The sequence below is a fragment of the Rutidosis leptorrhynchoides genome, chromosome 1, assembly GCF_046630445.1.
Source record: "Rutidosis leptorrhynchoides isolate AG116_Rl617_1_P2 chromosome 1, CSIRO_AGI_Rlap_v1, whole genome shotgun sequence".
Classification (NCBI taxonomy): domain Eukaryota; kingdom Viridiplantae; phylum Streptophyta; class Magnoliopsida; order Asterales; family Asteraceae; genus Rutidosis; species Rutidosis leptorrhynchoides.
The window spans coordinates 568,855,940-568,882,751 of record NC_092333.1 but is presented as its reverse complement, the minus strand read 5'-3'; the positions used below and the strand labels follow the sequence as shown (position 1 = coordinate 568,882,751).

General features: G+C 37.9%; 1 protein-coding gene and 2 long non-coding RNA genes across 14 annotated transcripts; 1 reads left to right on the top strand and 2 right to left on the bottom strand.

Moving 5' to 3' along the window:
• Nucleotides 1–4,171: 4,171 nt before the first annotated feature.
• Nucleotides 4,172–18,583, bottom strand: LOC139881719 (uncharacterized). 7 transcript variants are annotated; one of them, XR_011771750.1, is made up of 7 exons: nucleotides 18,078–18,583; nucleotides 17,460–17,646; nucleotides 16,894–17,338; nucleotides 6,019–6,143; nucleotides 5,746–5,889; nucleotides 5,188–5,274; nucleotides 4,172–4,522 (listed from the first exon to the last, which is right to left on the bottom strand). It is a non-coding gene; the product is annotated as an uncharacterized lncRNA (long non-coding RNA). The 7 variants fall into 7 exon arrangements; XR_011771749.1 differs by having other exon boundaries at nucleotides 5,188–5,889; nucleotides 16,894–16,985; nucleotides 17,233–17,338; XR_011771744.1 differs by having other exon boundaries at nucleotides 5,188–5,889; nucleotides 16,894–16,935; nucleotides 17,233–17,338.
• LOC139886423 (uncharacterized) lies at nucleotides 13,951–16,484 on the bottom strand. The gene is made up of 4 exons (XM_071870238.1): nucleotides 16,423–16,484; nucleotides 14,563–14,829; nucleotides 14,403–14,493; nucleotides 13,951–13,975 (listed from the first exon to the last, which is right to left on the bottom strand). Exons 1-4 carry the CDS (start codon nucleotides 16,460–16,462, stop codon nucleotides 13,951–13,953), a joined length of 423 nt encoding a protein of 140 aa, XP_071726339.1. The 5' UTR covers nucleotides 16,463–16,484.
• A 4,411-nt stretch (nucleotides 18,584–22,994) lies between the features above and the next one.
• Nucleotides 22,995–25,511, top strand: LOC139881696 (uncharacterized). 6 transcript variants are annotated; one of them, XR_011771739.1, is made up of 7 exons: nucleotides 22,995–23,416; nucleotides 23,661–23,799; nucleotides 23,924–23,980; nucleotides 24,058–24,128; nucleotides 24,506–24,662; nucleotides 25,214–25,269; nucleotides 25,371–25,511. It is a non-coding gene; the product is annotated as an uncharacterized lncRNA (long non-coding RNA). The 6 variants fall into 6 exon arrangements; XR_011771742.1 differs by having other exon boundaries at nucleotides 23,921–23,980; XR_011771741.1 differs by having other exon boundaries at nucleotides 23,921–24,128.
• Nucleotides 25,512–26,812: the final 1,301 nt, after the last annotated feature.

Below are 26,812 nucleotides of genomic sequence, written 5' to 3'. Positions count from 1 at the left end.
CATTGAGAACTAGACAAAGGATAGTGGAAGATTGAATCTCATAAAGACTCGATTGATCTATTTAGTTTCAAACATACAAAAACGTTTTCAGTTTAAAAAGAACTTTATTATTAAAACGTATATAACTTTTATAAATATCTAGAATCACTTTTGACAACTCATTACTTAACTAGTATGATAAAGATAATGATATTTATATTTTATTTTATTAAATATATATAACGATTTAAATTAATATTATATATATTTATACGCATATTATACGTACATAGTTTTATACTTTTACTATACTTAAACTTTACCTTTACTTTATTTTTACTTTACTTTAACTTTAATAATTCATACTTTAATAATTCACTTTAATAATTCATACTTTAATAATTCATACTTTAATAATTCACTTTAATAATTCATACTTTAATAATTCACTTTAATAATTCATACTTTAATAATTCACTTTAATAATTCAAAAATCTATTATAAATAGAATTCAATAGGTTTCATTATTTCATAGAAACTTGAAAATAGTTTTCTCTAAACTCTCTCAATCGATTTACATATATATATTTACTCCGTATTATCTCAAGATATTATTAGTATACATAAAATATTACGACGGAGTGCTGTCCGAGTGATTTCGAAGTTGTTTTTTCGAGTGGGATAGGATTAAGGAAATTATGGGTTATAGCTATGGAGGTGATTGAGTATGGTTCATGGGTATGCTCGTGAGGTCAATATAGTGTTTATCATCTCCGTTGCGTTTACGTACCTTTCCTGCAATATTGAATCTCAATATTGATATGTGAGTACTCATAATTTAATTTTTACATACTAATAGTGTATCCCTGACTAGTACTCGAGTATATAGGATTATGCATGCTTGTACTTTTGATATTGTCATTAGATAGGTTATGTTGATTCCTGAATTAGTTACATATACGATTGAGATAAGGTATAAGATATGCATGTCGTTGGAAAGCTAACGAAAACTAGTTGAATTTTGGTTTAAGAATCACTTGAATCCAAGTAACGGTTAGAAAGTTATGAAATAAACAAATTGCATAATTAATTTCGTAATTAAAATTGCTGATGATAATTAGTGAACTAATTTTATGGGTTATAAAAAGTGGTTATTTGGATTCTACTCATCGAGTAGATAAATTTTCATATAAAGCACGTCTCGTTTCGTTGAATGGTTGTCAAGTTATGGACAAAAGAAGTTTTGCAAATTTTGATGAAATGTCGAAACGGGAACTGAAATTCTCGCTGATCTGCGTTGTTTCATATATAAAAAAAAATACCACTGAATTCTTTGCTGTAAGGTCTAACAAACGACTCTGGCCGTTTGTCAATTCGAGTCTCGACGATTTTTCTAAAAATCATCAAAGTTGACGATTTGGTCACATTTTAAAATTCTAAAAAGAGCTGAACCTTTTTTATTTAAAAATGTCAGTTTTGTATCAGTTGTCATGGTCGGCCTGATATGTGTTTACTCTTGACAAAAATCATGTTATATCTTTGTGGTAACGAGAATTTGCATGCTTTGACCGTTTGTCAATACGAGTTTTGAGGAATTTTCTAAAAATCTCCAAAGTAGGCTACTCGGTCACTTTTGTAAATTTATTAAAGCTGAAAAATTAACTTTGAAACGCCGAAAACGCGTTGGCAACTACGAGTTGTCTAGGTTTAGTTTACTTCTGTAATATTTATGCTTAATCTTTTTGGTAATGTGTAACTTTTATCTTTGGCCGTTTATCAATCGGAGTTCCGATAATTTTTCTAAAAATAGCTGAAGTGGCCCGTTTAGTCATGTTTGACCGAAAATCATTTTTGTATAAGTTATTATATATTTGCATGCGACCTCATTTTTACTTTGACATTTGAATTTTGACTTTAACCTTTGACTTTTGACTTTGAACTTTGACTTTTCCTGTTAACTTTTCAGTTAACTTTTTGTGTTGATTTTCTCTAAAAAAAAAAAAAAAAAAAAATACCTAAAATACTATTTTATGATTATGAAACCATTTGTGTTACGTTGTTTCACACGTCACCTTTTACTAGAATCTTAATTGAGCATGAGTAATATAACATGTTACTATACTGTAGAGTCAGACTCGAGCTATAGGATAGGATTACACTATGACCTGACCTAAATTGCTATACAAATATTGACCAACATATAAATATATATAATTAATATAGGTTCGTGAATCCGAGGCCAACCTTGCACTTGTTCAATGACGTTATATGTATTTTTACTACGAAATACAGTATGGTGAGTTTCATTTGCCTTTTTACCCTTTATATTTTTGGGACTGAGAATACATGCGCTTTTATAAATGTTTGACGAAATAGACACAAGTAATTGAAACTACATTCTATGGTTGAATTATCGAAATCGAATATGCCCCTTTTTATTAAAGTCTGGTAATCTAAGAATTAGGGAACAGACACCCTAATTGACGCGAATCCTAAAGATAGATCTATTGGGCCTAACAAACCCCATCCAAAGTACAGGATGCTTTAGTACTTCAAAATTTATATCATGTCCGAAGGAGGATCCCGGAATGATAGGAGATATTCTTATATGCATATTGTTAATGTCGGTTACCAGATGTTCACCATATGAATGATTATTTTTGTCTCTATGCATGGGACGTATATTTATGAGAACTGGAAATGAAATTCTTGTGGTCTATTAAAATGATAGAAATAAATGATTATGATAAACTAATGAACTCACCAACCTTTTGGTTGACACTTTAAAACATGTTTATTCTCAGGTGTTAAAGAAATCTTCCGCTGTGCATTTGCTCATTTTAAAGATATTACTTGGAGTCTTTCATAGCATATTTCGAAGAACGTTGCATTCGAGTCATTGAGTTCATCAAAGATTATTATTAAATCAATTTATAGTTGGATAGTGGATATTATGAAATGGTATGCATGCCTGTCAATTTTCGATGTAAAGAAAGATTGTCTTTTAAAAACGAATGCAATGTTTGTAAAATGTATCATATAGAGGTCAAATACCTAGCAATGTAATCAACTATTGTGAATCGTTTATAATGTATATGAACGGGTCCTTTCAAACCATATACACTAAACCTTAAACCCTATATCTAAGCCCTAAACACTAAACCCTAAACTTTAAACCATAAAACCCTAAACCCTACACTCTATACCATAAAATCTTAAAGCTAAACCCTAAACTCTAAAGCCTAAACTCTAAACCTTAAACTCTTAACCCTGAACACTAAATCATAAGCCCTATACACTAAACCCTAAAGCATAAATTCTATAATATTAACCCTAAATCCTAAACTGTAATATGTAAACTATAAACCATAAACCCTAAATAGTAATTCTTAGACCTTAAACCATTAACTCTCGACGTTAACCTTTTTATCCATTAAGCTTAAACCCTACATACTAAACTATAAACCCTAAACCCTATATCTAAACTCTAAACCCTATATCTAAACCTTAAACCAACCCTAAACCCTAAACCACCAACCATTTACCCTACACACTAAACCCTAAACTCTAAACTCTAAACCCTAAACCTTATACCCTAAACCCTAAACCCTAACCCTAATCCTAAACTCTAAACTCTAACCCTTAAACCATAAACCCTAAAACCCTAACACCTAAATAAACCCCAAATCCTAACCCCTAAACCATACACCCTAAACCTTATAAACCTTAAACCTCCTAAACCATAAACCATAAATCATAAACCCTAACCCTTACCCCCTAAACCATAAACCCTAACTCCTAAACCTAGTTAAAGGCCCGCGAAACCGCAAGTTTTATTGATTGATGATATTTTAAGACAATCTTCATAATGTTAATACCCGCAACTTTGCAGGACTCTAAAATGCATATTGCAATATTGATATAATTTGTATTGTTTGATGTTATGAATTCATTTGACAATCATTTCATAATGTTTTCAAAATAAGGTGTATCCAGTTATTTAAGAAATAAGACGAATTAATGTACTCTTTTGGGTGAAATACAGAGTAATGATTAATTAGATTAGAATTAGAATGTTATTCTCACTGTGTAAAGTATGAAGCAAAGTCTACAATTTTGACTACTAATGCAGTTGTTCGATGTTATCAGTGAGTACTCAATCTACACTAAAGGCTACAATTTTGACTACTAATTCAGTTGTTCGATGTTATCAGTGAGCACTCAATCTACACTAGAGTTTCTAATATTGTAGCTTCATTAATTACAACACAAAACTTTTACTATTATAATTTGCTTATTTGGTTAAACAAGTCAATAATCTTACTATGGCGGGTCATATCAAATCAAATAGAATAAACAAGAAAAGGGTTCGGCCGCACGTTGCTGCGGCGAGTCATTTTGTGATATGGTTACTTTTTTGTGGGATTAGATTGTTTCTTGTTCCTCGGTGGGTATGAGATATTATAACCGCCTGATGACCCTATTTTAAGCTCTCAACCGTTGATAGAAACCTTTGTGTAAATAAACGTTTATCACATTCAACCTGCAAAAACAACTTTAAAAGTTGTAAGTCAAAAAAGAGCTACTCGTATATTTATTTTGAGATGGAAGGAGTTTTTTTGCAACAACACAATACTAACTTAATGATTATCAACAGCTGGTGTAATCAACAGCTGGTGTATATGTTTACGTGAAAGTCTAAATAAGAAACACAAAAAGGTTGTCATTGCCAACATGTATACCTTAGCAACCATTGTTTCAATCATATCCTCAGGTAGAGCGGTTTGGGTGAACTGGTAACAGCTCAAAACTGACTGGAGTAACACACTTGACACTCTTTGTCCAATTTTATATATTTTGTAAATCACCAAGTTATTTGAAAGAAAATAGATTACGATTACAAAAACCTTATGTAATTTCTTTGAAAGTAAGAAAATTTAGGCCATGATGAGCATTTAAATACACATGATAAAGCCTAACTCATTTGACACACTTTTTGGCTATACATGTATACACGTGTCTGACCCATTACCAGAAAATTACTGCCTAAAGTAATCAGTTAAAAAAATTTGGGTTGAAATGCTTATCCCCACGTATTAACTAAAGTCAATGTAGATACTCACCCATATCGCCACCTGATTCATGACTATACGATATATTGCATCATAAAATGGTTGGTGGAAAATTCTAAGAAGTTTTAAACTGCACCTTGATATCAGAGGCAGTTGCAGAGCGAAGGACTTTGATAAGTTCTTGTGAAACCAAAACACCACCACCGGTCCATTCCTTTGGTGGCTGGAAAAGTGTAAAAATAAGAAATAAACAATTTTCTGGAAGGCGTATTATTCATGTTTAGTAGCAAATACATCTATTGTTTCTTGAGAGATTTGCATTGATACAATTAAATTAACAGAGTCAAACATAACATGAGTTCAATTTGAATTTAATAAACAAAAGGCATCAGTATTAATTTGTCAAAATAAAAGAACATACTATTATAAATAAGTCATAACGCATAGCCTTGCACCATAAACGATTCGAATTCACCATAAACGATTTGACTAATAATAACCATTACATACCTACATCAAATCGAATGACAAATAATAAGAAAACCCACCCAAAAAAAATCGCATAGTAGACATATACCATAATGTAAGATATTGGGTCCAACCTTGATTATAAGAGATTTGACTAGTACTTACAGTGCTTGTATATTTCATCTTCTAAATTATCAACTATTTCGATAAGAAAGATGAGAACTACCGTGTTTCATCATCCTTAGATCCACAAATTGCAATAGTTCCAAAACAGATTCAAGTGTGAAAGCATTAAGCCTTGTAATCTGCAACAGCTTTGATACACTCAATTCCCATTTCATGGTATTCGTTCCATACATCTCGATATGACCTGTTTGCAAAGTTATTACCCTTCTTAGCACCAAAAAATTTAACAGTTCATACATGAGAATCTGAGTGCAGCATAATGAACTAAGATACTAATTAGCAAAATTTTCAGGCCATGATGAAGTGGTAGTACCTTGGAATCAAACAGCTCAATCAGTAGGAAGTGTTTTTCAATAAGTTGAAAAAAACTTATTTACTTGCTTAAAGCTTCAATCTGTCAGTTCTTCTCAACAATGTACATTATAGCCAATCTTTTTGCTGCACGAAAAGAATGTGTTAATGGTTGGGAGGGATAATAAATTCACACATTAATGATACCGCAGCCCGCATGCGCATGTAACATACACACGTGCATGCGCTATGGTGCGTGTGCGGGGTGCTCTCATGCGTCATGCGGCATGCGGATCCGTATCTGGTCCCTTTACGGCGGTTGCTTAGCTAACAAGCAAATATCTTTTCTATAATTATATCCGTGATTCGGGGGAGATGGTTATGGAAACGATTATCACTATCCTATGACGGTTCTAGAATTAGGGTTTGCCTATAAATACAAACCCTAATCGTCGTTAGCAACATACCACGTTACGTAGCCATCTTCTACCACACATCTTACGTAACTTACATCCTCTATCATCTTCTAAAGGTTAACAGGTGAGTTCTTTATTAACTGGTACCTACAACCTTGCTTGGGGCCTTCTGATCGACGGACGTCATCGAAGGTGGACTTAATCACTTGGCCACCCCGCCGACATCATCATGTCGGCCAGGGTTATTCACGGTAGCCGGACCGGAGAGCCACGTTCTAAGATCCTTAAACCCCTCCTTTACGTTGAGCAAGCATGTTAAGACCCCTCGGTTAAAATATGCATGATCAAGTGGTGCTTTCATTGAGAGTCGAATTAATTCAAGACTGTTTAATTGCTTTTTCTTTTAAGGTTTTGAATTGTATGACTCGTTATTTACAAAATTTTTGAATTTTTTCTTTAACAGTATCATGACTTCCGAGGAATCATCGGAACATACCCAAACAGATGTTCAGAACGCACCGTCTGGTAGTCAACATACACCGGTTATGACTACGGAGGCCGCTACTCAGGCGGGATACACGATATACCCTCCACCTATATCCGGCGAACCCTTTCAGAGGTACAAGCCGATATATTCAGACGGGGTCACACCGCCAAGAGCAAACTCACCAGTCACAACCACGCGGCTGGACTTTTCGACAGTGGATCCAAGGGTCATCTTTGCAGGCGTTGGCGGTGGAACAACGGGGCCGCATGTGGTTTGCTGCGGCCAGGTACCTATTTACAGTACCACTGTTTCAATACCTCTGCATACGCAGAGCATTCAGCAGAATTCGTCATTTACACCGTTGCAACCTTGGCAACCACCGCGCCCAGTTTCACAATTTTTAACTCCTGCGGATGCGCAGGCGTTACTTAATAGTTGGGGATTTGGGGTCATCCCAGATGCGAACTCTCATTGGGCGCCGATAACAGCGCAGCAGCAAAGCACAGCGCATACAGTTGGGCTTTTAAGTGTGTATCCTCAAGTTTCGCAGATATCTGCGCCACAGGTTTCGCTTCCTTTACAGCCACCTGTGTACTCTGCGTCTTCAAGTTATCCCTCTTTTCCAACGCAGCAGCCTTGGTCATATCCGCAGACGCAGGGTCAACCTTGGCAAAATGTTCAAGGGCAGGCAAATCTTGCAAGTCAATTCATGCAGGCCGCACCTCCCGATATGGTTCACTTATTTTCACAACCTGACTTTGTTCAGGACATGATGAAGCGTTTCTTTGCAAATTTGAAAGGGGATCCTGTTAAACCACCCTTCGAGCTACCGACTACCTTTGACAAGTTTCCTCCGCATATATCCGCCTACCCGTTTCCATCAGCACCAAAGATACCTAGCACGTTGGGTACTTACAATGGCCTGACCGATCCAGATGATTTTTTACAGCGCTTCGAAGGCGCAATGCGCACTCAAGGCTGGGTGGATCCGGTTGCGTGTCAGATATTTCCTATGACACTACAGGGTATTGCTCGTGAGTGGTTTAATAAGTTGCCGGCGGGTAGTATTGCCGGGTTTATGGATCAGCGGACAAAGTTTTTACTGCAATATCAGAATCAGAGACCACGCAAGCGCACTCACATTGAATGCCATGACATCGTGCAGAAGTCCAAGGAATCTTTGGGCGAATTTCTCACAAGGTATACTAATGAGTGCCTGCGTATACCAGATCTCAAACCAGAGCAACAGATTTCCGGACTCATACATGGTATAAACTCAGAACGTCATCCAACACTGGTAAGGCGTCTGCGCCATACAGTCCCAACAACTTATGCTGAGGCGCTTAATGAATGCCACGACTATATGCGGAGTGGCGAAGATAATGACATTCCAACAGCTAGCACACGCAACGAGAGGAAGGACGATGATGATCGTTCGCGCGATCAAAATCGTGGTAACAACTCTCGCGGAAGGTATCCTAGCGGTGGTCCTATCAGGAATGATAAAGGGAAATCAAGTGGCAATTATCGAAACAATAATCAGCGCGGCATCAACAATCAGAACTATGCGCTTCTTAAAAGCTTATCCAAAACGCCCAAAGAAATTTTGGCGACGGAGCCAGTATGCGCGACCTTCGCGGTCCCAACTCCGCTTACAGAATTTGGTAAGCGGGATAAGACAAAGTATTGTGAATTTCACGATGATTACGGGCACGATACGAATAGGTGTAAAAACTTGATGGAACGGGTACTGGAGGCGCTCCGTGCGGGTAAGTTGGATCACCTCAAACCGCCAAAGAAAGATAAAGGGAAAGCCGCAGAAGAGGGGTCAAAAACTAAAACCTTCGCGTGGCAAAAAGTGGATAAGACCAAAAATGCTGATTTAACCATTAACATGGTTGATGCAGAGAAATTAGGTCAGCGAAGAAAGTATAACGATCATCAGGATTGGGAACTTCTTCCAATCACTTTCCCTCCTGTGATGTCAATTGACAGGGTGAATGAACCTATCATTATCAAGTGCCGCATTCCTTCTTGCGGGGTGCAGGTCAAGCGCATGCATGTCGACACTGGGAGCGGCGTTGACATTATGTACGAGCATTGCTATCAATTTCTTCCCGCACACGTGAAGGCGCAGCTACGCCCGTCTGATATCACGCTGTCTGGTTTTTCCGGAGAAAGCTCATGGCCCGTGGGACGGATAGAGTTATTAATAGAGCTCGAAGATGACAAGAATCCGCAGTTAATAAGGAACGAATTAGTTGACTTTTATGTGGTTCGCTCGACTTCGCGATATAATGCGCTACTGGGAAGAAATTTCATACGGCGTTTTAACATCATACCTTCGGTAGTGCACGGTTTGATTAAGTTTCCTACTAAGGGAGGAGTTGCCACAATGGCGTCACATCAAAAGATTGAGATATGTGCGTCAGTTGTGCAAATTAACATCCCTAGCGTCAGGGAGCAGATTGCAAGCAGTGCGGTCATTGCTAATCGCTTGCATCCAGATAAGGGTATAAAAATCGGCGCAGGTTTATCAGCTGAAACCAAGGCTAAGTTACATGGTATATTGTCCGCAAACGCAGATGTTTTCGCATGGCGCGAATCAGATATGACAGGTGTCCCGCGGGACATTGCGGAACATAAATTGAATGTTAATCCATCGCTCACACCTGTTAGACAAAAGAAGCGACATATGGCTTTAGACCGCAGTGATTGGCTATGCGCAGAAGTAGACAACCTTGTCAAAGCAAACATTCTACGCGAAGTGCGTTATCAAACATGGGTTGCCAATCCGGTGTTGGTGAAAAAGGCTGATGGTAACTGGCGAATGTGCGTTGATTTTAAAGACATTAACAAAGCATGTCCTAAAGACAATTACCCTCTCCCGGAGATAGACTGGAAGGTTGAATCTTTGTCTGGATTCAGATATAAGTGCTTTCTGGACGCATACAAAGGTTATCACCAAATTCTAATGGCTGCGGAAGACGAAGACAAGACTGCTTTTCATACGCCGCAGGGTATTTATTGTTACACAAAGATGCCTTTCGGCTTGAAGAACGCGGGCGCGACCTATCAGCGTGTAATTGACGCAGCATTCAAGCCTCAAATTGGCAGAAATCTTGAAGCGTATGTCGATGACTTGGTAATCAAAAGCAACACCGAAGAAGACATGCTCGCAGACATCCTAGAAACGTTTGCGTCTCTGCGAAGGATCAACATGAAGCTTAATCCGCTTAAATGTAGCTTTGGAGAGGAGGAAGGCAAGTTTCTAGGTCATGTGGTGACAGCGCGGGGTATCAAGGCTAATCCCAAAAAGATTGAAGCTATTGATAATTTACCATCTCCGAAAACAAAGAAAGATGTGCAGAGTCTCACTGGGAAGCTCGCAGCAATCACGTGGTTTTTGTCAAAAGCCGCAGAGCGTCAGCTACCATTCTTTAACACTTTGAAAAACTGTTTGAAGAAAAAGGATTTTGTCTGGACTCAGGAAGCAGAATCAGCCTTTCAGAAGATGAAGAAGGTGCTTGCAGAGTTACCAACACTTACTGCGCCAGTCCCTGGGGAGACGTTAACGCTGTACCTTGCGGCATCAAAGGAAGCAATCAGTTCAGTTCTCATCGCAGACCGCGAAAAGGTAACTTATCAATTTACTTGCATTATTTATTTCGCAAAACTTTAACGCTGAGGTTTTCTCAGACACAAATGCCGGTCTACTTCGTAAGCAAGACGCTGACATCAAGCGAAGTAAACTACTCGCCAATAGAGAAGTTAGTATATGCGCTTGTCCATACAGCGCGGCGTTTACGCCGATACTTTCAAGCACATCCGATTGTGGTTCTAACTGATCAGCCAATCAAACAGGTTGGTACATGATTACTTTGCGGCAATGACCGGGGTTACCGCATTGACTAACGCAATCATTTTATTTCATTCAGGTACTGTACAAGCCCGAGATTTCTGGCCGAATGGCCAAGTGGGCAGTCGAATTGGGAGAACATGAAATAAACTTTTCTTCACGCAGTGCGGTTAAGGGTCAAATACTTGCTGACTACCTAGCAGAAATACCTGCGGATGTCGAAGCGTCAGCAGAACATCAAGATCCGCCCGCACCTGTTCTATCACCATGGGAATTATACACCGATGGTGCGTGTAGCGCATCTGGCGCAGGCGCAGGTGTAATTTTGACAGGTCCAGGCGGTGAGGAACATACGTACGCACTGCGGTTTAATTTTGCTGTCACAAACAATGAAGCAGAGTATGAGGCTCTGCTAGCAGGTATGCGCATCGCGCATAAGCTAAATGTTAAAATCTTGCACGCTTACGTGGATTCAAAGCTAGTATGCAATCAAGTCTGCGGAGACTTCGAAGCGCACGACATTGCTATGCAGCAATATTTATCGCTTGTTCATAATCTCGCTGACCAGTTCGAGGCTTTTCAAATCTCGCACGTAATGCGGGGGCAAAATAAGAAGGCGGATGCGCTAAGCAAACTAGCTGCCTTGGCTTTTGATCATATGGGTAAGAAAATTCTAATAGAGGAACTCAACGCAAAATCTATTGTCATGATGCCTCTAGTGGCACCGGTTGAGGAATCAAGCCCAACGTGGATGACGCCCATCATCGCTTTTTTACGGGACGGCACTTCACCCGCGGACTCCTCTGATGCGAAGAAAGTCCGCACAAAGGCACCGCTTTATGCCCTCGAGGGTGACGTCTTGTATCGAAGAAACTATTTGGGACCGCATTTAAGGTGCGTAGGTCCGAAAGAGGCAGAGGAAGTTATACGCGAGGTGCATGAGGGTGCATGCGCCCTTCATTCGGGACACAGGTCCATTGGGTCAAAAATCATGCGGTTAGGTTATTATTGGCCTACTATGTACGCAGACACGGCGCGTATTGTCAAGCAATGCGAATCATGCCAAATACATGCATCTATCAGCAGGGCACCTGCGCATCCAATGATACCGGTCTCCTCACCATGGCCATTCTGCAAATGGGCGATCGACATAGTCGGACCATTCCCCAAAGGCCAAGGTAATATTGCCATTCATTTGCTAAATATGCTACTTACGTCATTATCTTACGCATACTCTGCACACGCAGGAAATGTCAAATTCTTAATTGTTGCAATCGATTACTTCACGAAGTGGGTCGAAGCGAAACCGCTGGCAACAATTTCAGGGAAAAGAGTGCGGAATTTTGTATGGGAAGACATTGTCTGTCGATTCGGCATACCCAATGAAATTGTTAGTGATAACGGTACACAATTTGCCGGCGATCCTTTTCGCAGTTGGTGTGCGGAGCTTAATATTAAGCAAACTTTTACTTCAGTTGCGCATCCGCAGGCGAATGGCCAGTGCGAAGTTACCAACCGAGATATAGTTGCTGGAATCAAGGCAAGGTTGGGTCATGACCGCGTTGGTTGGGTGGATGAGCTTCCAAAGGTTTTATGGGCGCATAGAACCACACCCAAAGCAAGCACTGGTGAGACTCCGTTTAGTTTGGTTTATGGGTCAGAAGCTGTTGTACCCGCAGAGATTGGGGTACCAACGTTCCGCATACAGAACTTTGATGAGCAAAATAACTCTGAAGCTCTGCGGGAAAATCTTAATCTGCTTGAAGAACGCAGACTCTCTGCGGCTGTTAACGAAGCAAATAACAAGCAGAAAATCGCAAAGTATTACAATCAGCGTGTGCGTTCACGCACTTATAAGTGCGGTGATTTGGTTTGGCGCCAGAACGATGCAAGTCATGCGGAAGATACTGGGAAACTGGGACCTCGTTGGGAGGGCCCATACAGGGTAGCAAAAGCAAGCAACACCGGGGCATACCATCTAGAGACATTAGATGGCAAACCTGTGAAACGCACTTGGCATGCGACGTTATTGAAAAAATGTTACATGTAGCTAGATGGACTTGATCACTCCAATTTGTTTAGCACATTATTTTATTTTTCATCCTTTCGGATATGTCGCAGTTGTAATCATAATTAATGCCAAATAAAAATAATTACATGCGCATACTTTTGTTGTCCATTTATATTTTTTGTATGCGATTCCTGCCTACTTAAGGGGTGTCCTCTAGCCCCCGTGCGGCAGAAGCCTGTTTGGTTACAAGGCTAGACAATAACGGCAGGCGAAGGGAATTGGTTTTCCCCTAGCCAAGCGCCACGCAGACTAGATGGCTGCAAAGTCGACTTTAAAAAAAAAAATATACAAGCATTGGTTTGCTTGTGCGTAATCGCTCTCGCATTGGTTTGCTTGAGGAACTCCTAAGCATAAAAACATTGGTTTGTTTTTAGTTGCGTTTGCTTACCATACAACTAATAGTGCACCTCTAGTACATGACAAAGCAATAGCGCAGTAGCTTTTGAGTCTAAATTGTTAAAGGTAAGTTAAAATATTGGTTTATTTTACGCAGTACCATCCGCATACGCATAAGTTGTGGTTAACTATGCGCATGCGCATGCGGTTCATAATTTGTTTTGATTCGCGATATATAAACAAGGATATCACGCATGCATAACAGACAAACATATATACACATCCAAATAAATTATTACATAAGTAATTGTTTCACATGCCTGCCCAACATGGGACTTAGGGCTCCAAAATACATTTACAATTACCTGCCTAAGATTAGGGCTTACGGCACAAACTACTCTAGTAATCCTCCTTCAAAAACCCATCAAGCGGCATCGTCGGGTCAGCCGCAAACGCATTGATCAAAGGGATAGGGATGGACTTGATTGCCTCTTCCGCCTCCAGCAGCGCCGCGGCCGTTCCCTCCTTTAATTTCTTTTGGACAATGTCGGGGAACGGTGGAGTTAGGCCGCATGCCTGGATCACTTCCCGCACAGCCTTGTTCACCTCATGGTCCTTGACCGCATCGACATAGGCATTAAACCGGTCGGACACGGGCTCGGAGTCCATCACTTTCTGCGCAATTGCGGGGAGTGCGGTGCGCAGCTTTGTCATATCTGCCTCGGCCAGCTCGCGGTTGGTAACCGCATCGTCCTTCTCCCTCGTCACCTTTTCCAACTCCAGCCTCACTCGCTCAGTTTCCCCCTTCGCCTGATCAACCGCACCCACAAGCTCTTGATTCTTTTTTCTTTCTTGAATCAAGAGGGTCTTGGTTTCGGCCGCAGTCAATTCAACAGCTTTGCGGGCCTCCTCAGCAGCGTCCCTGTCCTTCTTGACCTGATCTACACCCGCCTGCAGCAAACCCAACTCCACCTCTTTGCGCAGTGCAACATCGTATAGGCTGGAGGATCGACGGGCTTGGTCCGCAAACATCCCAAAGAATACCAGCCCGTTCTGGACAAAGGCGTTGAGCGCCTGGTTAAACGGCAGCGCGGCCAGTTGCTCGCGGAACTCTGCTGGGAAGATTTGCTGCAAGAATGCAGATTGCTCCGCAGCATTTTCTGCGGAGGACTGGCAAAGTTGGCGGAGGTTGGCAACACGGAAGCTGCCTTGCGGAGGAGGTAATGTAGACTCAGACTCGACGGGGATCGCCTTGTCTTTGGATGTGGCAGTGGCCTGCAGCTCGGGGTTGACCCGCGGTGTTGTTGGCTGCGTCTCCTCCACATGCTCTGCAAAATACTCAGATTAGTACGCAGATTTTTCTACGCGGTATACATGCGAAAAAAATAAACGCTCACCATTAATGGGGGGAGGTAGGTCTGCGGACCGCGGCTCGATGGCAACAAAATTGTCGTTGCGCATATCCTCCAGCTGCTTAGGAGTCTTCTTCTTCTTCTTCTGAGCCTCGGACGTCCCAGCCGCCTTGCGTTTATTGCCTGACTCCGCCGGCGTTTCCTCCACATGTTCGCTAGCAGCTGCCTGCTCTAGCTGTTTGTCCACATCCTGCTTGCGGAAAGAGATCCCAGCAATCTCCTCCGCGGTAAGCACCTTCTTCATCCTCATCTCTGCAAACAATAAACGCCTGCGTTAGAAAATATACAAAAATTTATGTAAGTACGCGTTTATGCTATTCCTACCCTTTCCATCGGGGCCAACTATGGCCGGCCGCACATCCTCCCAAGGCCAATACGCGGAGATCTTCCCCAACCGCAGCATAACATTACCATACGAACGGTGCACCAGTTGTGCGTTGACGCACTGCTTCAAAAACTTTTTCTCCTCGTCATCCAACGCTGGTATCTTGTTCACATCTTTTTCTACCTTCTCGCACCAAATGAGCGTCTGCGGGAAGCCAGTGCCTACTACGGTCTGGTCGACGAAGAAAAAAGTTTCTTTCCAACTTCCCGCATTCGATTTCGGGGTTTTTGTGAAATTTTGGCGTGCGAAGAAGGTGAACCAAGATTTATGGTGGTTGGCTAAGCGGAATAGGTGGCAAAAAACCTTCACCAATGGTACTGTGTTGAGTGCAACACACCACATCTCGAATAGAACGATTTTGCCTATAGCATACGGGTGCAATTGCCCTAGCCCTACTTTGAAATGATCTAGTACGCCTAAAAAGAAGTCGGTGGGTGGAACCCTAAAATTACCATGCTTAAAAGCATGTTCGTAGATCGCCACCTTATTCTCTGGTGGCTGATGGGCTCGCTGGCTAGGCATAGGTGGTACCGGATTATAACCCGCTAGAGGGGGGTATTGCTTAACTAAGTGGTCGATGTTTTTCTGGCCTATGTTGGACTCTACATTCTCTACGAAAGTTTCATTAGCTTTGGTCATTTTTAGATGAATGGAGAACGACTGACCTTTAAATGACGATCGGAATATGACGGAGTTGATCGGAATTGATAGGATTTGAAGGCGAGAGCGTATTTGGGAAGCTTGACACCGGAAAAGTGAAAATGTGTGTGATTTGGGGCTATTTATAGGCAAGATTGGGGGAGCGTGGGTTGGAATGGTGTTATCGTGGCCATACACGTGTAATGCAATCGACGGGTAGCATTTGCTGATCGCGCGTGGTGTCAGTTAAGAATGATTACAAACACGCGCGTGGTTCGCACGCGCCTGCGGCATTGTTACTTTATGTCTTGTCAGCCGGATGGGCTTCTGCGATTGTGACAGGCATCGAGGCGCACGCGAGGACATTAAATGCTCGTCGTGCTTTTGTTTTCTCTTTTTCGCTTAATAGTTTGATATCATATGACTTGCGTCATATAACATCAAACTGGGGGGACTTAATGATACCGCAGCCCGCATGCGCATGTAACATACACACGTGCATGCGCTATGGTGCGTGTGCGGGGTGCTCTCATGCGTCATGCGGCATGCGGATCCGTATCTGGTCCCTTTACGGCGGTTGCTTAGCTAACAAGCAAATATCTTTTCTATAATTATATCCGTGATTCGGGGGAGATGGTTATGGAAACGATTATCACTATCCTATGACGGTTCTAGAATTAGGGTTTGCCTATAAATACAAACCCTAATCGTCGTTAGCAACATACCACGTTACGTAGCCATCTTCTACCACACATCTTACGTAACTTACATCCTCTATCATCTTCTAAAGGTTAATAGGTGAGTTCTTTATTAACTGGTACCTACAACCTTGCTTGGGGCCTTCTGATCGACGGACGTCATCGAAGGTGGACTTAATCACTTGGCCACCCCGCCGACATCATCATGTCGGCCAGGGTTATTCACGGTAGCCGGACCGGAGAGCCACGTTCTAAGATCCTTAAACCCCTCCTTTACGTTGAGCAAGCATGTTAAGACCCCTCGGTTAAAATATGCATGATCACACATAACCATTACATTCATACCAATGTTATAGAAACTTATTAATTGTCAAATATACAGTTAACATAATATCTATTTTTGAAGGTAAAAGAATGACACATATAGGTATATCACAAACCCGGTTTGACACATAACCCAATCGCCCAATTTGACACACCACGTTTCCAGGAATGTTAAAAATCACAAAAGGCGATATCCAGTTTGACCACATAGTAAGAGAAAGAGATGAGATAGATATAGAATAAAATTTATTTTAGTAAGCTAATATTTACCTATGAAAATAGATAAGGTACCAACAACCCCGCCTTCTAAGCCTGCACAATAGTATCAATTAACAACAAAAAAGCCTCTGGAACTGCAACGTCTAGAACAAAAAAAGCAGGTTAAACGCGGGACTATCATCTAATACTTTTTCATATTTAGGCTTAGACCTTTGGCAGAAAAAACCCACCATAGATAACAATATAGTGATCAACATCTAAAGTAAGCTTTGAACATTGGATGAACTACAAAAGTTAACGGAGGCTATTTTGACCCACAATAGCATAATTATTTAATACGTAATTATATGAACTCAAAAGTGAATATAAATAAATACAGTTAGTCAAAACCTCAATGAAGAACTTTCGATTGTGGTGATTTGCAGCAAGAAAATGAACCCACAAAAGCAGATAGATAGAGCCCGAAAATAGGTTATATTCTCCAAATACAAAGCAACTGATATGAACAAAAAATAATCACCAATTATCAATTAAGAAATCTAAGAAACATATAACCAATAATGATAGGTTGAAAGAAAAATAACATCAAGAGTCGTGTTTGATATAATTGCTAATACCTCGTGTTCTTCTTCCGAGTTTATAAAAACAGCTTCAACAAAGGAAGCACTTCAAGAATCAATTATCCACTGTAAAAGAGCTTTTCAGTTCAAGTTCTATTTCATAGCTTATAGATGTTACTAACAGATAAATTACTTGATTGCTTTTAGTTTGCACACAAGAAAGTATCATACTTCAACCAAACACCTTGCAAAGATTAACAATCTTCCTTTAGATAAATTGATCGAGACAACAATAGAAGCGAAGCTATGAAGTTGTACATAATGAAAGACACATCATAGTTTTTATAATTAAGACTATTAGGTTATATACGACATAAATTAAAACAGAATACATAATGATGATATGAATTAGTGATATAAACTACTGTTAATAAATTAAACATTAAACATCATACCTATTAATGAAAGGCTACAATTACAAATTTACAATTTTTAACGTATGAAATCAACTACATAATTGAACGATTAAATGATATCAACTACAGAATAATAAACGATTGCGTTCAACTACAGAGTTAACGATTAAGTTCTGCTAAAATTACCTTAGAGATACGCAAAAAAACAATTTCTAATCCAATAATAAATACAATTATCGACATAATCTCTACAACATACCTTTGTTGAAGTAATAGTAAAATCTTGAAACCCTAACTTTTAGAAATCATAACAAAAGCGAAATACTCCCATCTTTTTCTTCTCTATCTACCTAACATCCAAAACCATCCCATCTTTTTAATAGGTCATCATCCATCTTTGTTTAAGAACAAATTTAAACCACTGCCACTATTAAACTTGAGTTTTTTTTTTTTTTTCCGAATCAACCAAATATGATTTCACCATCACCGGACTTCTGACGCGCCATCCACGCGCAACCAGAATTTTTTCGTCGAAATTAAATTTTCCGGCACCCTTTTGTATTTTTCCGGCAACATAAAAGGGATTGTTTTGTCGCCGTCGTAGCCAACACCTACATCTTCAAGAAATTTTGCACCGATTGTTACCGTAATTTGACCGGAAACTTCTTTCCGGTTGAGTTTGTGATTTCTTTTACTAGCTTCAGACACTCATTTTGTAATTTCTGAAAGACAAAGATCAATACATGTATATGATAAAAAAGAATCTTCAACCATAAATTGAAAAGCTAACAACTACTTAAGACCAATTTTAACGCGTCTTCGTAGGGTCCCGTCAGACTCGCTGGCGTGACGCCCCCTGACGCTTCTAGTGGGGCGTTACCGCTGACGTTTGAGGGGCGTTAGTCAATTTTTTCACGAAGGGTGAGCCAGCGTCAGTACACGTGGCGGCTTCGGATTGGCTGACAAATAAAGCCGTTGGCTAACGGCTATTTTTGTATTTTTTTTTTAAAATTCTATATATTTTTATGTATATAAACTCATACATTCTACACTTTTAACACACCATTTCCCTTTATTTTCCTTTCATTTCTATCAATTAAATCATACAATTTTCTTTCATAACTATCAATTATTTTTCTTTCACGGCATAATTTACTTAGTTACGATTCCGATTCGGAAGACGAGCGTATTATTGCACTAATTCAACATTTAGAAGATGATGATGATGAAGTCGAATCCGAGCGTGTTCCAAGATCACGAATTTATATTCCAAGAAATCGTGAAGAAGCCGGAGGGGCGTCAGGGTTATTTGACATAATAAAATAAAAAAGAAAAATAAAAAGAAAAAATAAAACTGGTGAGACCTATTTGACACTGGAGGGGCGTCAGGGTTATTTTGGTGTCAGAGGGTGACACTGCCACGTCACAGGCAGATTGCACTTTTTGGCCAAAAAGTAAACAATCTGCCTGTGACGTCACAGGCACGGTTATTCATGGTCTTACATGTGGTGCAAGGACCATTGAAATGAGGCAAACACCCAATTTTTTTTATATTCATGTCATATATATGTTGGTATTGTACTATTAAATTAGCAAATTGAGAATCTTTTATGTTTTCGTCGTTCCAGGAGCAATCTTACTAAAGTAGGGTGCAACTTAAGCTATTGTAATAAGAACATAAGCAGATAACATCTAAAGAGTTGTTTGAAGAAATGGAGTTGTTGAAGAACATATGAAGTTTTCAAGAAGATATAGATGGTGATAACAAAAATAAACAAGTAATTATTATTATTAACTATTATTTTAATTAATTATTATTATTATTATTAATTATTATTAATTATTAATTAATTATTAATTATTATTTTAACCTTATATACTAAAAGTGGTGCAAAAGATTGTATTTTTAGTTATATATAAATGTAGTTTTGCCTTTGTGTTCACATTATAAACGGTCACTCAACTTTGCCTATATTTTTGCAACGGTCCCTCAAGTTTACACTTTTTAGGAGTGAAAAGTGTAAATATATAATTTAATTAAACTATAAGAAACTAATTCCACCCGAATTTATAACGAGCCATATCTTCTCACTGGGTGCGAGTTAAATTTTTCAGGGACCACCGTTAAAACTCGAAAAAATCTTAAGAACCTAACATGACTAACTACACGCGAAACGACCACTTCTCAAAAAAACGCTAAACACAACGACAGCCCGTATCTTCCCGCTCTGCACGAGTTAAATTTTTTCGACGGCAGCGCCAGACTCGAAATAATTTTATGAACAAAACGAAACTAACCACGTTCGAAACGGGCACTTTTTAAAAAACGCTAAACACAATCACAACACGTATCTTCCTCCTCGACGCGAGTTAAATTTTTCCGACAGCACCGTTATACTCGAAATAATTTTATCAACAAAACGAAACTAACTAAGTTCGAAACAGATACTTTTTAAAAAACACTGAAGACCACGACACCTACAACGGCGCTTAACAAATGGCCCGTTTTTCCCTCTGTAAATACACAACGCTATATTAAATATGAATACGCAGGCCGAAAGCCCCTGCCGCAACGCGCGGGTCGGTCCGGACTAATTACTGCTATAACACACGGGTATTTTTGGAAGTTTACCTATAATAATGGTTGATGAATAAAAAAAGAGAGTGGATATATCATCTCCCATTTAGAGACCTGCGAAAATTGATTTAGATATGATTAAGAGTATTTTATAGAAGGTGTGTATTTTAACTTGATTTATTACCTAATAAGTTTAGATGATGAATAATGATCATTAGATTAAGGGAATTTTTTGATTTAGTGGTGATTAAAAGGGTTTTACAAAGTATTTATTACTTAATAATGACTATTTTTAAGGTATAGAGTTATTATTATTATTATTATTATTATTATTATTATTATTATTATTATTATTATTATTATTATTGACGACGGTTAGGAGTCACTGACGGATGAATCGAACGCGATGTCGACACCTACCTACCCGATCATTTTCTTGGTACGAATTCAATGGCGAATGTAGGTTATAGCCTTTGGAGCTACAGGACAGTACTGAGTAGTTTTTTGTTAATAAAATTTCCTTTAAATTGTATAGAACGGCATTAAATGTAACTATAAGATCCTATACACTTTTGAAATTTATAATTTTTATATTAAGATATATATAAGACACCACTAAATTTAACTAATCAACACTATGTAAGTTTCTAAATTTATAGTTTTTATATTAAGATATATATAAGACACCACTAAATTTAACCAATCAACACTATGTATTTTTGGAATTTGTAGTTCTTTGGAGGTAAAAATCCACTAAAATAGTATTCAAATATAATTAGTGCAAGAAAAAAAAAATTGGACACCATTGAGTTTTGATCCTGAAATCGTCACTGTACGAATCATTACAATTCTACTGCCCCTCAGTAGGAAATCCACACGACGAATCCATACGTGCAACGCGTGTGGTAAACCCCTCGGTCAGGGGTGAGTTTACATTGTTGGGTGCGGGGTCCTATGACCCCACTAGTGAAAAAGATTTTTATACAATGTATACTTCAAATTGTACAAGACACCACTAAATTTAAGTTCAGGACCCCATATATTTTTAAAATTTATATTTTTACCGGAGGTAAACAACTACTAAAGTACCCTTTAAATATAATTTGCCTTGAATTTTTTTTAAGACCCCATTGAATTTTCATTATAGATTCGCCAGAGGCCTTAACGCTAGACGTCCGCAACCTCTGAGGCCCATAAAATGGGTAACAACAATAAAAATTTTGCAGCGAATGATAGTAGTCGAACCTCTAACCTCCCATATGAAAAAACTAGTCACTAACACTACGGAAACCCCTTGTTAGATTGATATATCTATTGTTTTTTTATATTTTTCTCAACTTAACCTTTTAACTTCTCATCTAGTAAAAAGTTTTTACCAATTATTGATATATGATTTTTCAACACAATGAATTTAAACCTTTGTCAAGTGTTTTTTATATATATTATAACAGTTGAATCGGGTATATTTTTCTCGTTAGATTCGTTACGGATAAAACTAATTTAACGAGAGACGTTTATTTATGTACCAAACATAGATATACGTATTAAAATTGTTAACTATTAATATAATAAATATCTATCTATCTATCTATCTATCTATCTATCTATCTATCTATTATCTATCTATTACATCTTATAAATCATGAAAAAAATTCCATCGTGTCACTCCATATCACATATTCTTGTGATATTTGTTCCTGTCTCATGTTTCTACACATCTTAGTGTGATTATCCGTTTGCTTGTGTATATCCATAGGATAGGCTTTAAGCTTTGTAACTTATAAGCATGCTCTCACATGCTTAGTCTCTTCTTGTATTTCTTTTTAAAGTAATAAAATTTGTTTCCCTTTCAAAAAAAAAAAAAAAAAAAAAAATCTCTACATGTTAATCCATCTCTTAATTACAACTAGAAAAAATTCGACCGCGCGTTGCTGCGGTTGTATTCGGCGCGCGGTCGAATTTGGATATTATATCTAATAGGTTGGGTTGTTTGTTGGACGTGTATGTATATGTATGTAATTTAGCCCGAAATATTTAATTTTTTTAACGATATCCGTTTCGCGTATAGTTAGTCGCGTTGTGTTCGTAAAATTAATTCGAGTTGAAAGGTGGTCTCGGAAAAATTTAACTCGCACCGAGCGTGAATATAGGGCCCGTTATTTAGTATTTTTTTAACGATGTCCGTTTCGCATATAGTTAGTCCCGTTGGGTTCGTGAGATTTTTTCGAGTTGAACGGTGGCCTCGGAAAAATTTAACTCCCACCGAGCAAGAAGATGAGGCCCGTTATAAATTCGGGTGGAGTAAGTTTTTTTTATTTTAATAAAACTATATATTTACACTTTTTACCTCTGAAAAAGTGTAAACTTGAAGGGGCGGTGTGTAATTTGTGCGAAACTTGAGGGGTCCTTTGTAGTGTGAACGCAAAATAAAATGACCAATATTTGCGCGACATATAGTATATAGAACGCGTTGTAATTGAAATGACCAAAATTTGCACGACATATATATAGTATATAGAACGCGTTGTAATTGAAATGACCAAAATGTGCACGACATATAGTATATAGGGGTAATAATTTACACCTAATAATAAAAAAAAAAGAAAAAAAAATTTCACCGTTCGTACACCAACTCTTCTCCTTCGTCTTCTCGACAACTCATCCACTACAAACCCTAAATCTCATCCTTCGTCGTCTCTACAACCCATCCAATACATACAAACCCAAAACCTTAATCCGCCCAGATTTCCGACACCTCTCTTCTCCTACAGCGCCTTTACAACCCATCGCCTACAAACCCTCCAACTCAAATGATTCAATTGGAAAAGAGTTTGACCCGATTTGTACTCGTGGAGAATAAATACCTTCGATTCCTTCAGTGTACGTGTAGCCAATCGCTTAAATACAACATGCAATAAATAATCGATTAAAACTGTTGCTGATCTTGAATGTAATTGAGATTGAAGTTACCCTACTGGGAGGAAATTTGTGAAGCCATATGTGTGTAATTTTATACCATGGTATGAATATTACCGATGCCGTCAACAATTCGTCTTTCGATTTCATCGTCCGTGCTACTGCTAAGCGGTTTACGAGTAGTGTATCAGTTGTTAATTGTTATTCACTGTTCAATTGGCTTCAATTTAATTCGAATACTATATAGTATATATAGATTAGTAACTAGGTTTTATTTTTAAATAAGTGCCATCAATATTCCATGTTAGATTTTATTTACCAAATAGAGTGTTTTTGTATTCTGTGCAGGAGCTCACAATTCAAGGTGATGAATACATGGTGTCAAAACATGGACGTGACTCGTGAGGGAAGTTGATAAGTGGCAAGGCTGAAACTTCAATGTTACTATGTGCTCTTTGTATGCTACAGTCTGGAGATGGTAAATTAGGTAGGTTGTTAACAGTTCGAAAATGGTAAATCTGTACATGAACTTTTGCTCTACAAGCAATAAGTTACTGATTTATTATTTGTGTGATATAGATGATTACAATAATCTTCTTGGTTTATAGCAGATGATGATAGAGACTTCATGCCATTTAATATACTAATAGTATATGATTTGGGCAAATGTATGTCATCAAGTTTTCCATTGTGTTTATTTTTTATTTTCTATTTTATTGATAGAACAAAAATTATATCATTATAGGTAGGAGATTTTGGATAAGTAGGGCTTCAAGGAGTCGAAGCTTTGTTTCGAACGTTGGAATAAGCATCCAGGTTAAATCAACACCTTCTATCTTTTTTTTTTTTTTTTTTTTTTTTTTTTTTTTTTTGTAGATTGAATAGGTTGATATGCCATTTCGTGAGTCATGTTATGAAAACTGAATATATTATTGTTAATATTTTTATACGTTACAATGCTAGCGACTCAGATTTAGAAGTCAAGACTAAGGGAAACAAAAGCCAATCATCAAATCCCTATGCGCAAATGCTGATGTTTATGGTTTATAATGAGTTTACGAGTTTATGTGACTATTGATTTATAATGAGTTTATGTTATGTGAAGTATGGCTTTATAATCAGTTTATATTTATGGTTTTAATTTCTTGCATTTATTTACATGGCTTCAAATGTGTTATTTTAATATGATGCAGGTTGATGCGTCCGGAAACAGCACAAGGCGCAATTGTTAACTTTTGTGACTTATAATGTTATAATGCGAACAAGCTTCTATATTTGCAGCTGCTCAATTTGGTTAGGCATTCAGAACGGGTGTTTTGGAAATTTGACATTGCAATCATGCTACTACAGGTAAATAATTTCTCTATCACATCAGGTTGTAAAACTTGCCAATAAAGTGGTTTAATGCTATATTCAAATTGTTGCATAGCTACTCCATCTAATAGATGATTAATTAAGGGCAAGTTTAATTAAGGTATAATATGGTTTCATTCACTGTTTGTAACACCCAAAATGAAAATAAAACTTCTGTTTGTTGGCCTCATTTGGCTTGAGAAGTTTGGTAAGGTTTTTTTGATCAATTTTATGCTTTGGGAAACAGGGGTTGATAATGAAAACTTAAAATGTATTGAACTGGTGATTTGTAGTAGTAGTTGATACTGACCATCTAAGGTTGTATGTTTGAATATGTATATCAATCCTTTGAACTAAAGATGAAAGCTGTAAATCGGGCCAGAATTGAGGTGGATTAAAATTCATTTCACGTTTATCAATCTATTATTTAAATATAAATCTTTATTATTATTTTGGTATAAATAATTAGGCTTGATCAGGGTTTGTTGTTTATTACTTGAATTATTTTTTACAGATAGAAAATAACTAACTGCTTTATTGTTTGGCAGAATTGAAAAGGAAGAATGAAAACGAAAGCAAGCCCTTATTTGTTTGCAACTAGAAGGTAAGCTTAAGTAATTTCACTATTCTCAATAGTTTCATACAAGTTTTATCATTGGGAGTTATATGAGTTTTTATAATCCGATTTGTGTTTGTTGTTTTCAGTTTGTTCGTGGAGTTTTCATCAAAGTTCACATATGTTGTTTGTGTGTTGTGTTCGTAACGGTACTGCATTTCATTATTGTTGTTGATTATGTTATTTTGTTTGCATTGTGCCTATTGTGTTATTTCGATGCGTGTTTCTTATGTGTTGTGCTAGGCTTGCTATATTGGTGTGCGTTTTTCTTTCATTTTAGTGTTTTATATCATTTGTTGTGGCCCGATAGTGTTATATAGTAAAATGTCAACTATGAAAAGGAATAAAAGAGGTAGCAATGGCAGTGATGATACGAGTTTGATTTTCTTGGTTGACTAGCCAATGCAACTTGCCAGAAGGTAACAATGTTGTGTTTAATCTTTGTCGCCTTTTTTTAATCTTTCTGCTTTTTTAGTGACTGGGTTAAAGTATTGACATCTTGATCCGTAAAAAAACTTTTGATCAGAAAACTTCATAAGATAAGTAATGAATTTTAGTTGTTGTTGCTGCAATTAATTCCACATGGGTGCTTGATGAAATTTGTTGAAAACTAATATGTTATAGTGCCAATATGCTGCACCTAATAGAGACAAATTATTATGACTTTTAGGTAAATTAGCATTCCTTAGAGTTTATAAGATTATGCTGTTTGTATGCACTGGTGTTATCTTATCCACATCCTTGCTGCTACTGCTACTCACTAATTAATCAATGATCCATCAATCTTTGTATAGGTTGTTACCAACATTGTGCTTTAAGGATTTAATTATCAACGTCTATCTAATTAGGTATCATCGTATTAATACCTTATCATGAGCCTTTTTCTATAAAAAAATGCTGACTACAAATGTGTTGTAAGAAGGTTTTGATATGACGGTCGTCGATAAGAAGGATTAGTATTTCATTCAACCTAAAGAGAATTAGTTAGAAGTGGTAGTCGTGACCCATATACTAATTATACAAGTAACAGGTCAGACTTGCGTTGTTTAAGGTGACAAAGTGTTGTGGCTGTTTTGTTTCAGATGATTTGGTAGGTGCAGAATAGGTAACTTTCAGGTGTTGATATTACTACTCGAACCCATGCCAAATCAACTTACACATTCGCATAGCATTGTGAATTATATATTTAGCTTCCTATATTTATAAAATATGAATTTCCTAATTATTTCCTTCCGCTGTTTGATTTCGCTATCAAGATGGCGCAAAATTGATATCAACAACTTGACGTCAGCTTACAATAACTCCATCATCGTTAGTAATTTTTTTTTCTTTTTTTATTTTCTATAATTTAATATTTAATGGATGTTTACCTCATAAAGTTGGGTTCTGTATCAATAGATGGCTTGATTTATTCTCAATTGCAATGTGGAACGTTAACCTTTCTCTGTGTGGATGGTTTAAGAACGCTGTTCTAAAATTTCAACCAGAACAAGCAGCTCCATCTATTCATAATTATGGATAATTACCATAC

Excerpts from the sequence above, each read along its gene's own strand:
- LOC139886423 (XM_071870238.1), bottom strand. The coding sequence starts at position 16,462 with ATGACGTCCGTCGATCAGAAGGCCCCAAGCAAGGTTGTAG. Across the intron at positions 14,830-16,422 it reads GGCCCCAAGCAAGGTTGTAG|AGATGAGGATGAAGAAGGTG; the intron begins GTACCAGTTAAT and ends TATTGTTTGCAG. Across the intron at positions 13,976-14,402 it reads GACAAGGCGATCCCCGTCGA|GCGAAGGGGGAAACTGAGCG; the intron begins GTCTGAGTCTAC and ends GCGGTTGATCAG.